This window comes from Humulus lupulus, chromosome X (genome assembly GCF_963169125.1).
Source record: "Humulus lupulus chromosome X, drHumLupu1.1, whole genome shotgun sequence".
Lineage (NCBI taxonomy): Eukaryota > Viridiplantae > Streptophyta > Magnoliopsida > Rosales > Cannabaceae > Humulus > Humulus lupulus.
The window spans coordinates 62,662,731-62,680,520 of NC_084802.1; the positions used below are offsets into that span (position 1 = coordinate 62,662,731).

The window sequence follows — 17,790 nt, forward strand, 5'->3', positions numbered from 1 at the left end:
ATTCTTCTACTTTTATTTTTTCCAGATCTTTTGCTTCCTCAATTGCAGTGAGCATAGTATGAAACCTGTCAGGAAGAATTCTAACAATTTTTAGGACCAAAACATTTTCTTAATGTTTCTCACAAAGGGAAAAATATTCATAAGCAATATCTAAAAAATTTCATACAATTCGGTGAGGGTTTCATTTTCATTCATTTTTTAATTTTCAAATTTTTTTTGTAAGCATAATAAGCCTAGAACTTTTGACATCAGCAGTTCCTTCGAATTGGGTTTGAAGGATTTGTCAAGCTTCTTTGACTGAAACACATGAAGAAATCAATTTAATGTAACCTTCACCAACACCATAAAAAATAGCATGTAATGCTTTATTATTGTAACTGGACAGTCTATCTTCAGCTTCAGTCCAATCAAGTTTAGATTTTACCTTAGTTATGTCATTGCTTTTTGCTGGAGGAGTCCAACCACTCAAAACTGCTCTCCAAGCCTTTTCATCTTAAGAATTGATGAAGGCTCTCATTCTATCTTTCCAAAATGGATAGTTATAATCATTGACAAAAATGGGGCGAGTTATGGAACCTCCTTCTGTGAAAAACTACATTGCAAGAACAAGAACAACACACGTGTAACGCCACAACTTACAAAGGGTTACTTAAGTGACATAAAAATACTCACTTTGACCCAAAAGACCATAAGGTTACTTTATTTGATTTAAAAAGAAAGTAAAACATCCTTCAAAATTTTATTATTCAAAACAAGAAAAAAAAAGGAAGACTCTGGAATCTCATAGTAATTTTACAGTGAAAGTACTTGATTAAAACATAACACAATACATCCAGTGTGTAACGACCCGGATTTTCAAGACTCGATAATGTAGAAATATAAATGTTTTCATTTAACAAAATGTCTCAAAAACCCGTATAAAAAAAAACTTTTTAAAAAGTCGTATGGCCATACTTAACATTTAGTTACAAACATATTTTATAAAGAGTAGAGTAAGCCTTGTTTAGGAAAATTACACAACATTTCCAAAAATAAAATGGTTTCCCAAAAGGTCGGTCCACATGTACATTTGCAAGGAAGACTCCCGCGCTCACTGCTCTGCCTTGCCCTTGCTCTTACCTACAACATGAAACAACTAGGTAAGCGAAAACGCTTAGTAAGATCAACTTTCAAACAAGGCATGTAGAGAATTAGGGTTCCGGACCCTACACAATCAATTTCAAGAACGCTAAAGCGTCCTGGCAAACTTATGGTCATGCCTGATAACCAAGGATAAATTAATTCATAACTAGATAAAAATCCTGCACTCAGAAAATCCCAGAACAAGCAGATATATTATATCACAACTATATCTCATCAACAAATATATCCCTGCACTCAAAAAATTCCAGAGTAAGAAGATATATTATATCACAACTATATCTCATCAACAAATATATCCCTGCACTCGGAAAATCCCATAGTAAGCAGATATATTATATCACAACATAATTCGAGACCAACACTCGACAATTCCATCAATTCAGGTGTAACGCCCCCTCCAACATAATTGCTAATCTGTAAAAGAGAATCGAGTCTCCACACTAAGATCTAGCCAATAAATATTCTCATCAAGGGTAACTATCGTGTTACCTAGGGCATCGCTACTTATTCAAGAGTGTAATCCAATTTACACGGTTTTACGGAGACTTCTATGTTAATCAGTGGTGCTGGTGAGCAGTTGCCCCTAGGGTGTTCAGCCTCACTCAATCTTGGCAACCCCTAGTATCTCTAGGCACTCTCATTGAATGGCCAATATTCACGGCTGCTATCCGGGAATAACTTATCAGAGCACTTGCTCGGATTCTAACCGTCCAATGATTAAGTAAGCATGAGGGCCCCTAGGTCCCATTTATCTTGGCGCCCCTAGGTTTAACCAGCTTATCCTCATCTCATGGCCACTCATCGCGGTAATGAACCGGACATAAATAAAATCAAGCAGTGTGACGGGGATCAACCGTCTAGGATATGACGGACATCTACCGTTCATATTTTCTAAATCAGCACTCACTAGAATAACGTCTCTAAGCAACTTTCTATGACAGTCTATATATGTGCATGTATCCCTATACTAACATACAAGACAATAATCATTTCATTTTGCAGCCATACAATATAAGTTAACTTACTTGGAGTCCTTAGCGCTCAGCAGGTTTTCACCCTCCAACGTTCAGTCCAGTTACGCTTAGCCAATACCGTAGTTATCCATACAGTATACTCGGATTAATTATGGCACTCATAATTCATCATTATTATTTTGGGCAGTTTGGTCATTTTAATAAAAGTCATTTGTAAGGATTTATAATCCTTATTTGGTTTTAAACTTGTTATCCAAAAAATTAGCATTAATGATGTGGAAAGTAATCCCTGGACACGTGGCTGACACCTGGAAACGTTTTGCTAGAGTATCGACCAGAAGACACATTAGAAGCAGTAAGCAGCCCAGTCTTACCTGCGACCAGTCTAGTCGATAGTTCCGCATACAAAGCAACATTTCTGAGAAGATCTTTGTGAATCCCGAATTTATCTCACACAATCTCCTGAATATCTGATTATTCGGGAAAGAATATCTGTAACAATCTTTTGTAATCGGTTGAGCCTATAAATAGCAAGAGATAACTCAAGGAAGGGACTTTTGGCTTTTGAATCATTTGAGACTATAGTAATTCTCCTAGTAATATTGTATTGTTATTCAGAGGTTAGTGAAACTCATTGAACCCTAGTTCTTTGATCACCCTTCTGATTCTTAAATCAATATCAGTCTAAGTGGACGTAGGTCATTACCGGATCTTGGGGTCGAACCACTATAAAACACTGTGTCTTATTTACTTTTGTCATTACGTTCTTCTCATTATATTCATTCATATCAAGCATATTCTGACTCCGTGTCAGTTGGCCAAATCGTGGGTCAACAAAACCTATTAAGGAAAGTCATACAAAATATTCGAGACTAGACCCTAAGTCTCAGGGAGGCCTATCCTAAGGTCTCAATACCTAGGCTCGGGTATCACAATGGTATTTTCCCACAATCTGCTAAAAATCTTATTCTTTCAAGATATCGCTATTAAACCGCACTTTCGACTAGTCGGTTAAAATATGTAAGATTTTAGCCAGTATTATATCCAGAAAATACTAATAAATTCCTTAATTATTTTTAAAGAAAATAAACTCTTAAATTTTCCTTTTATTTTTCTTAAGGTTTTAATATCTAAAAACTGTTTTAAGAAAATTGCCTAATTTGTCTTAATTAGGAAAACCGTTAAAAATTTCCCATCTTGACTAATTAATTTTCCAAAATCAATTAATCAATTTTACTTACTAGAAAAATAATTCATTTAATTATTTTCTCAAATTATAGGGTTTTAAACCCTCTTTTAATTTATTAACTATTAATAAATTAAATCTCTTTTTTTTTTAAAGAAGAAAAGCTCTTTAATAAAAATAATTCATTTAAACTCATAGGGGTAATTTTAGTGAAAATATGATTTCAAGACTTACCAATTTATATCTTGAAATAAGCAAAATTTTACTTTTTACCTTATGTTCCAAAATCTCATTTTTACACTAAGTGTGAAAAGCCTATTTTTCACATTTTTAACTACATACTTCGTTAGTTCATAACTTGAAATTTACTTACCCAATTGTTACCAAAATTTCCCAATTCCATTTTTGTTATGCCATTTAGGTCTTTGTAAAATATTAGGTCAAAATGAGCATTTTTTATTGGTGAAATCATTTCCCAACAATGAGGTAAAAATGACCTTATTTTCAAGTCCTTATTTTTTCCAAACTTTGACAGTTAATAACTTTCAAACCGTTCAATATTTTCTTACCAAATTTTATAGTGGAATAATAGGTTATTCCAGAAATATGTCCACAAAATTTTAGAAAAAACGGGGTTCATTTTCTCTATACAGTGGCTGTCCAAACTTGGTTCTGAAAATAAGAATACGAAAAAACAGTTTTTTACCTAAACTTTGAAATAGCATAACTTACTCATTTATAAACATTTTTTAGTGTTTCAAAAGCTCAACTTTATGTACTCAATCTCAACAACATCACAGTACAATTTAATTTTACAAAAAAAATATACAATGGCTACTTGACCCCTTGGAATTCACAGCTCAAAACATGTTTGTTTTAGGGTATCCTACAAAACCCTTGGGGGTTTTGGTTCCCATTTTCAAAAATCAATACACATGCATCATAAATATTATTAAACAACTACCATAACCTTATTACATCACCAACAAGAAACTTTAAGCATTAAATATACAAAATCATGCTTAAAACTAAAAACCCTACAACAAAATCATCAAAAGAAAACTTTTTACCTCTTTGGTGTTCTTGCTTAAGGTTTGCACCTTCCTATAAGCTTTGACTCCTTCAAAACCTTTCAAAAACCCTAACCAAGTTCCTCCAACAACATAGTTAATTAGCTATTTGAAACTCTATGCTTAAAACTTTACAAAAGCCTAGATTAGTGAAACTTTACCTTAGGGAAAAATACTTCCTAGACCAAGACTTAGCCTCCTAGTTTCCTTGGTGTTCTTGAGGTTGAATATTGAGATAACACTTTGAGAGGTCTTCAAAAATCAGATGAGTGAATGAGAGAGAGTAGTGTGGTCGGTTGGGGAGGGTTGGAAGAGTTTATACTATCTAATTTACCGTAAAAACACTCAAGTGTTTTACTCCCACTTGCCCACTTGACAATATCCCAAACCTTTAAATAAATGGGATTTAAACTCAATTAGTTAATAAATGGGGTTTCAAAACATCACTTGGCCAGCCACCCCTTGCTATATATATGATCATTTCATTTTTTTTTTTTTTATAAAGGTTAATAAATGTTTCATTAGAAGAAAAGTCCAAATTGGCTTTTGACACCTTTTTCACTCTTATTAAGTTTTAATCACCAAACTTGTAGAGTCCAAGAACTTTACTTAGCTAATTATTTAGTAGTATTATAGTATGTATAGTATTATCTTTGTAACTGTGGATTTTTTGTTCAGACCGGGAATTATTTGGACACTCATAGTAGTACTTATAGATTATCTAAGTTTAACCTATAGTTTAAGAATATTAAGTATAACCTAAGGTTTGATTATATGACTGATATTAAGGATAATATTTGTTATATTATAAGGTTTAGATATCAACGAATAGGATTTTAAGCACATGTTATGAATGGGTGATTAAGGATTAAGTATTTTTTAGGATTAAATTAAATAAGGGTAAAGTATGAATGTTATAAGGTCAGTCAGCAGCTTTGAATACGTTGAGGGCTTAGTCAAGGCTATTTACTCCATTCAAACTTAGCTAAAAATGTGTAATTTCGTGTTTAAATATTCAGCGTGTGCCGATATATCGCAGCTATAGGGGGCGATATATCGCAGCATGTAAATACAGAAAACACGAAACGATGCACGGTCGCCTCGGGCATACTGGCCCAGGCGATATATCGCCTACAGGGGGAGATATATCGCCTCCTCCAGCATGTTTTCAAACATTTTTGAATTCTTTTCCTTTCAGCCATTCAAACTCCTTCATAAGTCCAGCATCTTTTGAACAAGTCTTCAGCCTCTGCTGAACGATTATTCAAATTATTTTCACCTAACAAGCCATTATTTTTATTCAAGTAAAATCAAGATACTTTCATTCCCAAACTCTATAAATAGGACCTAGTACCCAGCCAGTATTCACCTTTTGCTCTAAGTTCAGAAGCTGCTAGTATTAAGTGAGTGTGAGAGTGTAAACACCTGGTTTGGGAAAATCATAAGCTTAAACATCATAAGCTTATCAAACACTTTGGGAAGTGAGGTTCTATAGTATTTCGGTTGAGGAGTAGATTGGTCTTTCAAGTCTTTGAGGTAACCAAAACTCTAGTTCATTTCTGTATTATGCTATTTTCTTTCTCATAGTCTTCTACTCAATCTCTAACCTTAATCTTCATTTTGGTTAGGGAATCTAAGTTCTTGAGCACATAAGTTTCGATAAGCATGTTTCTCAAATGGTTTAGTCTTTCCATCCCTTTCATTTCATCTTCTTTCTTCTTTAGACTCACTCTTTCTTATGGTTTTAGGAGTGTTCCAAAAAGTCCCAACTCAGTCCACGCATCTCGGTAACTTTGGTAAGGAAAATAGGCTAGAATCAATATGTTATATGCTTATGTTATCTTATGTTTTATATTGTTAAATGTGTTATGATATGTATGCATGTATGTTTGTAGGCTTGGGCATATGACCCATATGACTAACAAGACCCCAAATGGGTTATGGGCATATGACCTACTTAGCTAGTAGGACCCCACTAATCCCATGGGCTTATGCTTGTTTAGTCTATGGGACCCCAAGTAATAATGGCCATTATAATAAGTGTATGTTATATGTATTATGTTAAGTCTTTATGTTTCTTATGAAATTTATGTGTATGACTATGTGTTAGATTTTTCCTTGCTGGGCATTAGGCTCATTCCTTTTTGTTTTATGTGCAGGAAAATAAGCTTTAGAAGGCGGTAAGATTCGTGACGCTTAGAGGATGTGTATCGATGGTGAATGGAGTCAAGGGGCCGAGCGTTATTCGATTCGAGGATGTAGTTTCTGTTTTATGTCTTTTTACATGTATTTTCTGCACCATTTATGTAATGTCTTTTATTTTAAATCATGTTTTGTTTTTAAAGACAATGGGATCCCATATCCTTCTTAGTATTCTATTTATTTGTAAGTAACTCTTATTTTACAAGTTACTCAATAAAATTATGGTATTTTCGTAAAAATGTAAGTTTTATGTATAGTTTCGTTAATGGTCCAAATAGTCTAGATTAGTGGGTCATTACAATTTTAGAGGATATATTGCGCGCTTGTGTACTTGATTTTGGAGGATCATGGAGTAAGTATTTGCCACTGATAGAATTCTCCTACAACAATAGCTACCAGTCAATGATCGAGGTGTCACCCTATGAGTTACTTTATGGAAGAAGATGTCGATCACTGTTACATTGGGATGAGGAAGGAGAAAGGTAACTTCTTGGACCCGAAGCTATTACAGAAGCTCAGGATGCAGTAGCACTGATTAGAAAGCATATGCTTGCTGCTCAGAGCCGACAGAAAAGTTATGTGGATGCTAAGTGGTGTGATGTGGAATTCAAAGTCGGAGATCAAGTCTTCTTAAAGATATCTCCTATGAAAGGTGTGAAGCGATTTAGGAAGAAAGGCAAGCTTAGTCCCCGGTTAATAGGTCCTTTTGAGATATTGGACAAGGTGGGAACAGTTGCAAAGAGATTTGTTATACTGCCAGCTCTAGTAGATAGCCACGATGTGTTCCATATCTCGATGCTACATAGATATGTGTCAGACGCATCTCACGTCCTCAAGTACGATACGATAGCACTCGAGAAAGACTTGAGTTACAAGGAACGACCTGTTAGCATCCTAGATAGAGGGATGAAGGAATTACGGTCTAAGAGTATTCTGATAGTCAAGGTCCTATGGAGCAATAGGTCTAAACGGGAGGCAACGTGGGAGTTGGAGGAAGACATGTTAGCACGATATTCGGAATTGTTTGGTAAGTAAATTTCGGGGACAAAATTCTTTTAAGTTGGGTGAATTTTAGTGTCCCAGAATATTTACTTAGCTAGCTAGATAGTAATAGTAATTAGTAGTAGTTTGTAGTATGATAAATTCTGTGGATTTTAGTTTAAACTAAGACTTAGTTGGAAACTCATAGCAACAGTTATGGATTTTATAAGTTTAACCTATAGTTTAAGAATATTAATTATAACATAAGGTTTGATTAATATTGTTAGTCCTAGATATATTTTTATTATAACCTAAGGTTTAGATAGAACCATTAAGAGCATGACACTTGTCATAATCATGTTTATTAAGGATTTAAGTATTTTGATGAATAGTTTAATTAAAAAGAAAGAACTAGAAACTCTAGGACCTTCCAAAAACTGTTAGGATCGTATTATGACTCAGTCAAAGTTACTTATCCAATTCAAAATATGTTGACAAAGTGCAAATACGTGTTTGATATATCAACGTATGCCGATATATCACAGCTATAGGGGTCGATATATCGCCTACAGAAGATACGGAAAACATGTCGACTTTGCACGAACATTCGAACGGGGCTCAGGATTAGGGTGGAGCTGATATATCGCCCAGGGTAGGTGATATATCGCCCCCTGGTGATGTATTTTTGAATGTTGATGATTTTTAAATTTAAAAATACCCGTAACCACTTGGACATGCCTTTGAACGGTTTTGATCGAGTTCTGCGCGTCTGTTGAACGAAAATTCAAAAAAAATTCATTTTATATTCATTTATTTATTCAAATTAAAAGGGGTTAGTTTCACTCCTTGAACTCTATAAATAGGACCTAGTACTCAGCCATTTTCTTTATTCTTCAAGCAGTCTTTAGAGCCTCCAAGTTGCTATTGTTACTATAAAGAGAAACCCTTGGGTTTTAGGTTAAAGCTTTATCATTCTAATCTTTTCTAAACACATGGGAAGTGAGATACAGTGAGATTTCGGTATTGAGGTTTAGAACAATTCATAAGAACATTGAAGGTATTCTTACGTGTTGATCGATGATGACGTTAATTTTTTAGTCTTTTAAATTATGTTTTTGTTGTAATTACGCAATTAGTATTTAAAGTTATGTTTTTTGTTTTATAAACAATGGGATACCATACCATATCTATCACATTTTATATTTTTATATTATTTTGTATTGGTACAATATTTTTGGTTTTAAATAAATCTATGTTCTTTCTTATGTATGTTTCCCAAAATAATAGTCATGTCTAGTAGTTTTAATGGTCCAAGGTCTTAGAAATAGTTGGGTCATTACACAATGTAATACAATACCACATATGCATCTCATTATAAACTAAAAATACCGCTCTTGCTACAGCCCACTGCCCTTGTGATAGCCCCTTGAGTCCGTACACTCAAGTTAAATCAACATCCATATACAACCATGTCTATATAGTTTGTAAATTCATAAATCATCATAATATAAAGACATAATAACACTCATGCTCATTGCAGTCCATACATGCATATATCCAAACATGTATCATGACCAAAACCAAAGCATATCGTTAACCATACTATCATAGTATGAATAATGTCAAGCATAAATCGATAAATAAGAACAAATACCAAACATACTCTCTACATGTAGGTGTCCACTCTTCTTACTTTGACTCCAGCAATTAATTTATAACAACCCAAGTGCGATCTCCTTCAAGCGTCCTTAAACAACCCTATGTCACAGACAATAAAGTGTAGGTTTTATTTCTCCTTAAACCAAAACCTACCATTACTTTTATAAACCAATCTAGGCTCCAATTAGACCTTAAACATATCCAATTAAGTCCTAAGAACCTTAACTTAAGATCCCCTAAGGTTACCCATCAAAATCCATTGAAATCACTTAATACCAAGATTAGATCCCCATTAAGACTCTAATATAATCACATATAAACTTGTCTTAGGTTCTAGGATTGTATAGCTTTTTGTAAGCTTTCCAACCATATAAATAACGTCCAAATCCGACATCGGGGTTAAAAGTTATGGTCAAAATATGAAACCCGAAAAATTGTAACCAGTAAATGTATTTGAGCCGCGGTGCCTCTCAAAAGGGTCGTGGCACTGCTGAAATGAGAGAGCATTTCGGAGCCCAAATGAGATGCAATTTCACCACGGCGCTCATCCAAGTCGAATATTTCCCTTTGGGAATTCCGCTATTATCGCTTGAAAGAATCCACTATTGTCGAAAATCAATAAAATGCATAAAACATTTTATTGATTTTATGCATTTTATTGATTTTATTGATACGAAATTGCATTTTATGCATTTTATTGATTCGTGGACGTTCCTACGTGGAAACACTTATGATACTAGAACTAATGCCATATCGAGCCTGTTATCCAATTTTAAAATATGTTTATTCCGCGGCAACCAATGCCAATCACAATATGCGCTTCAACGAAGCTACTTTAATTATTAGTAAAGCTAAATTCAATGAAGGCAACACTGTGAAAACCTCAAGCTCGAGGACGAGGCTATCCAATAAAAAGACACACTTGTCATATAACTATTGTACTGAAAGACTTAGACGTAGAAAAAGAAAATTTATAAAAATATTAATAAATTATATGAATATGATATATTTTTTATATTTATATATTATTCATAAGGTCAGTATATGTATACATTATATGTATAGTAATACTAGCGGGGATTGTGGGACAAAAAATAAATCCACTTGGTTTCAAACTTGGCGCAACCCAAGGTCATCATTCTCTTTGGTTTGCACAACCAAAAAATTATTCTAAGGATCTACAAGAAGATCAAAAAATACGAAATTGCATAAAATCAATAAAATGCATAAAATCAATAAAATGCATTTTATTGATTCATATAACATTCACATATGAAATCACATAATTCACGTACTCACAACGAGAAGATCAAAAAATGCATAAAATCAATCAAATGCAAAAAAAAAATGCCCGTACTCATAACTGACGGGTATTAACATATATATAATTCATATAACATTGACATATGAAATCACATAATTCACAAAATGACCAATATACCATTGGTCAGCCCAATTTCCCAAGATAACGTTTCTCTAAGAAAGCAGATATTACAACTATCCCCCCCCCCCCTTAAAAGATTTCCGTCCCTGAAATCTACCTGAACAATTCCGGATAGTTCACTCTCATGTTTGACTCCAATTCCCAAGTCGCTTCTTCCACCGCACTGTTCTTCCATTGAACCTTAAGCAATGGAATTGTCTTGCTTCTCAACACCTTGTCCTTCTTATCTAATATCTGTACTGGCTTTTCCTCATAGCTAAGCTCTTCCTGTAAGCTTAAGATCTCATAGCTAAGCACATGAGATGAATCAGACATGTATTTTCTCAACATGATTACGTGAAGTACATTGTGCACTCCTGACAGTGCTGGTGGCAATGCTAACCGATAAGCCACTTGCCCAATTCTTTCCAAAATCACAAATGGGCCTTAAAATCTGGGACTTATCTTCCCTTTCTTTCCGAATCTTCTAAATCCTTTCATTGGTGATACTCTATGGAATACATAATCACCAACTCAAAATTCTATATCCCTTCTCTTGGGATTTGCATAACTCTTTTGTTGATCTTGAGATGCAATCATTCGTGCTCTAATCTGAGCAATAGCTTCATTTGCTTCCCGAACTGATTTAGGGCCAAGAAACTTACTTTCTCCCATATCGTCCCATTATATTGGCGATCTACACTTGCGACCATATAACATCTTATACGGTGCTTGTAACGTCCTACGTTTTCGAGTACCTTTAAACGACTTGGGTCGGGATTTTTTCCCCCGGGTTAAGAATATTATTTTAAATAATATTATATTTTATTTGTAAGTATTCCATGAGTTATTGCTAGCCAAAATATGAATTTTGTGATTTTAAAAGTCAAGATAAGACTTTCGGTCCTGGACCGACACAAAAACCCTGATCGGGTAAAAATCTCGGAAAATAAAATGAAAAATCATGGCAATTATATTTTGGGCATAAAATACATTCATAAAAGTTAAAGTTTGGTCAAAAATAATAAACCTAAAAGAAAATGGAAATTTTAGGGCATTTTGTGTTAAATGCCTAATTTTACCGAAATGGGGAATTTTATTCCATGAATGGACCTTAGGTTAAATTTTACTATGTGATTAATTAAATTAAATGTGAGAGACATTTAATTTAATTAATTAATGTTAAGTTTGGTGATTAAAACTTAATAAGAGTGAAAAAAAAAGGGTGTCAAAAGCCAATTTGGACTTTTCTTCTTATGAAACCTTTATTAACCTTTAATAAAAAAAAAATTAAAAAATAATGAAATGATCATATATGGCAAAGGGTGGCCGGCCATGTGGTGTTTTAGAGTGGTGTGAACCCAATTTTATAAAGTTTAACTCCCATTTTAATTAAGAAGTCAAGTGGGCAAGTGGGTAGAAAAGCACTCAAGTGTTTTGTGATATTTTGAAGAGTTGTGTGAGCCATTCTAACCCCCAAATCCGACCACTCTCCCTCTCTCATTCACTATCATCTGATTTTTTAAGACCATTCAAAGTGTTCTCTCAATATTCAACCTCAAGAACACCAAGGAAAACTTGGAGGCTAAGTCTTGGTCTAGGAAGTATTTTCCCTAAGGTAAACCTTCACTAATCTAGGCTTTTGTAAAGTTTTAAGCTTAGAGTTTCAAATAGCTAATTAACTATGTTGTTGGGGGAAGTTGGTTAGGGTTTTTGAAAGGTTTTGGAGGAGCCAAAGCTAATAGGAAGGTCCAAACCTTAAGCAAGAACACCAAAGAGGTAAAAAGTTTACTTTTGATGATTTTGGTTGTAGGGTATTTAGTTTTAAGCATTATTTTGTATATCTAATGCTTAAAGTTTCTTGTTGGTGATGTAATAAGGTTATGGTAGTTGTTTAATAATTTTTATGATGCATGTGTATTGATTTTTGAAAATGGGAACCAAAACCCCCAAGGGTTTTGTAGGATACCCTAAAACAAAACATGTTTTGAGCTGTGACTTCCAAGGGGTCAAGTAGCCACTGTATATTTTTTTTGTAAAATTAAATTTTACTGTTATGTTGTTGAGATTTAGTACATAAAATTGAGCTTTTGAAACACTAAACAATGTTTAGAAATGAGTAAGTTATGCTATTTCAAAGTTTAGGTATAAAAAACTGTTTTTTCGTATTCTCATTTTCGGAACCAAGTTTGGACAGCCACTGTATAGGGCAAATGAACCCAGTTTTTTCTAAAATTTTGTGGACATATTTCTGGCATAACCTATTATTCCACTGTAAAATTTGGTAAGAAAATATTGAACGGTTTGAAAGTTATTAACTGTCAAAGTTTGGAAAAAATAAGGACTTGAAAATAAGGTCATTTTTACCTCATTGTTGGGAAATGATTTCACCAATAAAAAATGCTCATTTTGACCTAAGATTTTACAAAGGCCTAAATGGCATAACAAAAATGGAATTGGGAAATTTTGGTAACAATTGGGTAAGTAAATTTCAAGTTATGAACTAACGAAGTATGTAGTTAAAAATGTGAAAAATAGGTTTTTCACACTTAGTGTGAAAATGAGATTTTGGAACATAAGGTAAAAAGTAAAATTTTGCTTATTTCAAGATATAAAATGGTAAGTCTTGAAATCATATTTTCACTAAAATTTACCCTTTGAGTCTAAATGAATTATTTTTATTAAAGAGTTTTTATTCTTTCTAAAAATAAGAGATTTAATTTATTAATAGTTAATAAATTAAAAGAGGGTTTAAAACCCTATATTTTGAGAAAATAATTAAATAAATTATTTTCCTAGTAAGTAAAATTGATTAATTGCTTTTGGAAAATTAATTAGTCAAGATGAGAAATTTATAACGGTTTTCTTAATTAAGACAAATTAGGCAGTTTTCTTAAAACGGTTTTTAGATATTAAAACCTTAAGAAAAATAAAAGGAAAATTTAAAGAGTTTATTTTCTTTAAAAATAATTAAGGAATTTATTTGTATTTTTTGGATATAATACCGGCTAAAATCTTACATATTTTAACCGACTAGTCGAAAGTGCGGGTTAATAGCGATACCTTGAAAGAATAAGATTTTTAGCGGATTGTGGGAAATACCATTGTGATACCCGAGCCTAGGTATCGAGACCTTAGGATAGGTCTCCCCGAGACTTAGGGTTTAGTCTCGAATATTTTGTATAACTTTCCTTAATAGGTTTAAAACCAAATAAGGATTGTAAATCCTTACAAATGACTTTCATTAAAATGACCAAACTGCCCAAAATAATAATAATGAATTATGAGTGCCATAATTAATCCGAGTATACTGTATAGATAACTACAGTATTGGCTAAGCGTAACTGGAGTGAACGTTGGAGGGTGAAAACTTGCTGAGCGCTAAGGACTCCAAGTAAGTCAACTTATATTGTATGGCTGCAACATGAAATGATTATTGTCTTGTATGTTAGTATAGGGATACATGCATATACATAGGCTGTCATAGAAAGTTGCTTAGAGACATTAGTCTAGTGAGTGCTGATTTAGAAAATATGAACGGTAGAAGTCCGTCATATCCTAGACGGTTGATCCCCGTCACACTGCTTGATTTTATTTATGTCCGGTTCATTACCGAGACGAGTGGCCATGAGATGAGGATAAGCTGGTTAAACCTAGGGGCGCCAAGATAAATGGGACCTAGGGGCCCTCATGCTTACTTAATCATTGGACGGTTAGAATCCGAGCAAGTGCTCTGATAAGTTATTCCCGGATAGCAGCCGTGAATATTGGCCATTCCGTGAGAGTGCCTAGAGATACTAGGGGTTGCCAAGATAGAGTGAGGTTGAACACCCTAGGGGCAGCTGCTCACCAGCACCACTGATTAACATAGAAGTCTCCATAAAATCGTGTAAATTGGATTACACTCTTGAATATGTAGCGATGCCCTAGGTAACACGATAGTTACCCTTGATGAGAATATTTATTGGCTAGATCTTAGTGTGGGGACTCAGTTCTCTTTTACAGATTAGCAATTATGTTGGAGGGCGCGTTACGCATGAATTGTTGGAAATTGTCGAGCGTTGGTCTCGAATTATTTGGTGATATAATATATCTGCTTGCTCTGGGATTTTCTGAGTGCAGGGATATAATTGTTGATAAGATATAGTTGTGATATAATATATCTGCTTGCTCTGGGATTTTCTGAGTGCAGGGATATAATTGTTGGTAAGATATAGTTGTGATATAATATATCTGCTTGTTCTGGGATTTTCTGAGTGCAGGATTTTTATCTAGATGTGAATTAATTTATCCTTGGTTATCAGGCATGACCATAAGTTTGCCAGGACGCTTTAGCGTTCTTGAAATTGATTGTGTAGCGTCCGGATCCCTATTTCTCTATCTGCTTTGTTTGGAAGTTGATCTTACTAAGCGTTTTCGCTTACCTAGTTGTTTCATGTTGTAGGTAAGAGCAAGGGCAAGGCAGAGCAGTGAGCGCTGGAGTCTTCCTTGCAAATGTACATGTGGACCGACCTTTTGGGAAGCCTTTTTATTTTTGGAAATGTTGTGTAATTTTCCTAAACTAGGCTCACTCTACTCTTTATAAATTATGTTTGTAACTAAATGTTAAGTATGGCCATACGACTTTTTTAAAAAAAAAATTTCTATGGGTTTTTGAGACATTTTGTTAAATGAAAACATTTATATTTCCGCATTATCGAGTCTTGAAAATCCGGGTCGTTACAGTGCTACTCCAATAGTCGCTTGATAACTGTTGTTGTAGAAGAATTTGATCAATGGAAGATACTTACTCCATGATCCACTAAAATCCAAGACACGTGCTCTCAGCATATCTTCTAGAATCTGAATCATCTTTCACTTTGTCCGTCTATCTATGGATGAAAAGCAGCATTAAATTTCAATTTGGTACCCATAGCTCTTTGTAGACTTCCCCAAAACTTTGACATAAAGGTTGGGTCTCTGTCCAACACAATAAACTTCGATGCCCCATGAAGTCTAATTATTTCTTATACATACAATTGGGCATACTGGTCAGTTGTATACACTGTTCTAATAGATAGAAAGTGTGCTGACTTTGTGTATCTATCCACAATCACCCTAATTGAATCATGTGGTCTCATGGTCGTCTGCAGTCCAACCATGAAATCCAAAGCTATATCTTCTCATTTCCATTCTGGAATGGACAAGGGTTGTAACATCCCGGCTAGTCATTGATGTTCTATCTTCACTTGCTGACAAGTAAGACATCTAGCCACATAATCCTCCACATCCCTTCTCATACCAGGCCATCAATACAAAGTCATTAAATCCTGATACATTTTGGTCGTACCTGGGTGCAGCGAGTAAGGTGTGGTGTGAGCTTCCTCAAGAATCTCTTTCTTCAACTCTTCATTAGCAGGCACACAGATCTTATTCTGGTATCTCAGTATACCGTTCTCAGAAATCGAAAACTTAGCATTATTCCCGTTCTAAACCTCTTGTTTGTGTTTCAACAACTATGGATCATCTTCTTATTGTTCTTTAATCCTTTCCAAAAGTGTAGACTGTAAAGTTATATTTACCAAACCGCCACTTATCAAATCTATACCAGCCCGCTTTATTTCCTCCATCAACTTGAGTGTAACTTATCTCAATTCAGATACTTTTCCAGGACCTCAGCGACTCAAGGCATCTGCCACTACATTCGCCTTTCCCGGATGATACAAGATATTGCAACCATAGTCTTTTACCAACTCTAACCAGTGTCTTTGTCTCATATTCATATCTTTCTTTGTAAAGAAGTACTTGAGACTCTTATGATCCATATAGATCTCGCATGTCTTGCCATAAAGGTTGTGCCTCCAAATCTTCAAGGGAAACACCTCCACCACCAACTCCAAGTCATGATTCGGATAGTGTTTTTCATAATCCTCTAACTGTCGAGATGCATATGCTATTACCTGCCCAACATGCATCAGGATGCATCCTAATCCCATTTTTGATGCATCACAATACACTACAAATCTTTCTTTATCAGAAGGAAGGCTTAACACTGCTGCTGAGATAAGTTTCTCTTTCAACTCCTACAAACTAGTCTCACACTTGTCTGCCCAGTAGAACTTGATATTCTTCTTTGTCAATCCAATCAATGGTGTTGCGATTTTGGAAAAACCTTCAACAAATCGCCAATAGTAACCAGCCATCCTCATAAAGCTTCTCACTTCAGACACGTTCTTCAGTCTAGGCCAGTTCTTTACTGCATCAATCTTGATTAGGTCCACCATAACTCCATCTTTGCTTACTATATGACCAAAAAATGTCACCTGGGGCAGCCAAAAATCACATTTCTTATATTTGGCATATAACTTGTTTTCTCTTAACCGTTGAAGAGTTAGCCGTAAATGCTCCTCATGTTCTTCCTCTAAACTCAAGTATATAAGAATATTGTCAATGAATACCACGATGAACTTATCCAGAACATCCTTGAACACTCGGTTTATTAAGTCCATAAATGCGATGGGAGCATTATTTAACCCAAATGACATCGCCAAGAATTCATAGTGCCCATATCTAATACAAAAAGTCATCTTTGGTATGTCATCCTCTCTAATTCTCAACTAGTGATACCCTGAATGTAGATCTATCTTTGAGAACACCCTTTTTCCCTTGAAGTTAATCAAACAAGTCATCGATTCGAGGTAGAGGATACTTGTTCTTGATCATCATCTTGTTAAGTTCTCTACAATCTATACACATTCTCATTGATCCATCCTTTTTTTCACAAATAAAACTAGTGCTCCCCATGAAGAATGGCTCGGTCTCATGAATCCCATGTCCAACAATTCCTACAGTTGAATCTTCAATTCATTTGGTGCCATTCTGTATGATGATCGTGAGATCAGTGTTGTTTCCAGTGCCAATTCAATAGTAAATTCAATCTCCCAATGACGTGGTAACCCTGGTAACGCTTCAGGAAAAACATCCAAGAATTCTCTGACTGTTCTTGTTTCTGTAGGATCTTGCATTACCTCCTTGTTGGTGTCAATCACATTATCCAGGAACCCCATGCATCCATTTCGTAACATTTTCCTTGCTTTAAGTGATGTCGCAATCGATATCCTTGTCCCATTTGTCGCTCCTATGAACACAAATGGCTCTTGTCCCTCTGGTGTA

General features: G+C 34.6%; 1 protein-coding gene across 1 annotated transcript; it reads right to left on the reverse strand.

Annotated features, from left to right (window-relative positions):
- Positions 1–16,700: 16,700 nt before the first annotated feature.
- On the reverse strand, positions 16,701–17,126 carry LOC133805893 (uncharacterized mitochondrial protein AtMg00860-like). Its single transcript, XM_062244036.1, has one exon. It carries the CDS (start codon positions 17,124–17,126, stop codon positions 16,701–16,703), a length of 426 nt encoding a protein of 141 aa, XP_062100020.1.
- Between the last annotated feature and the right edge of the window lie 664 nt (positions 17,127–17,790).

What these genes read in the sequence shown, in the direction of transcription:
- LOC133805893 (XM_062244036.1), bottom strand. Translation starts at nt 17,126, where the DNA reads ATGGACTTAATAAACCGAGTGTTCAAGGATGTTCTGGATAAGTTCATC.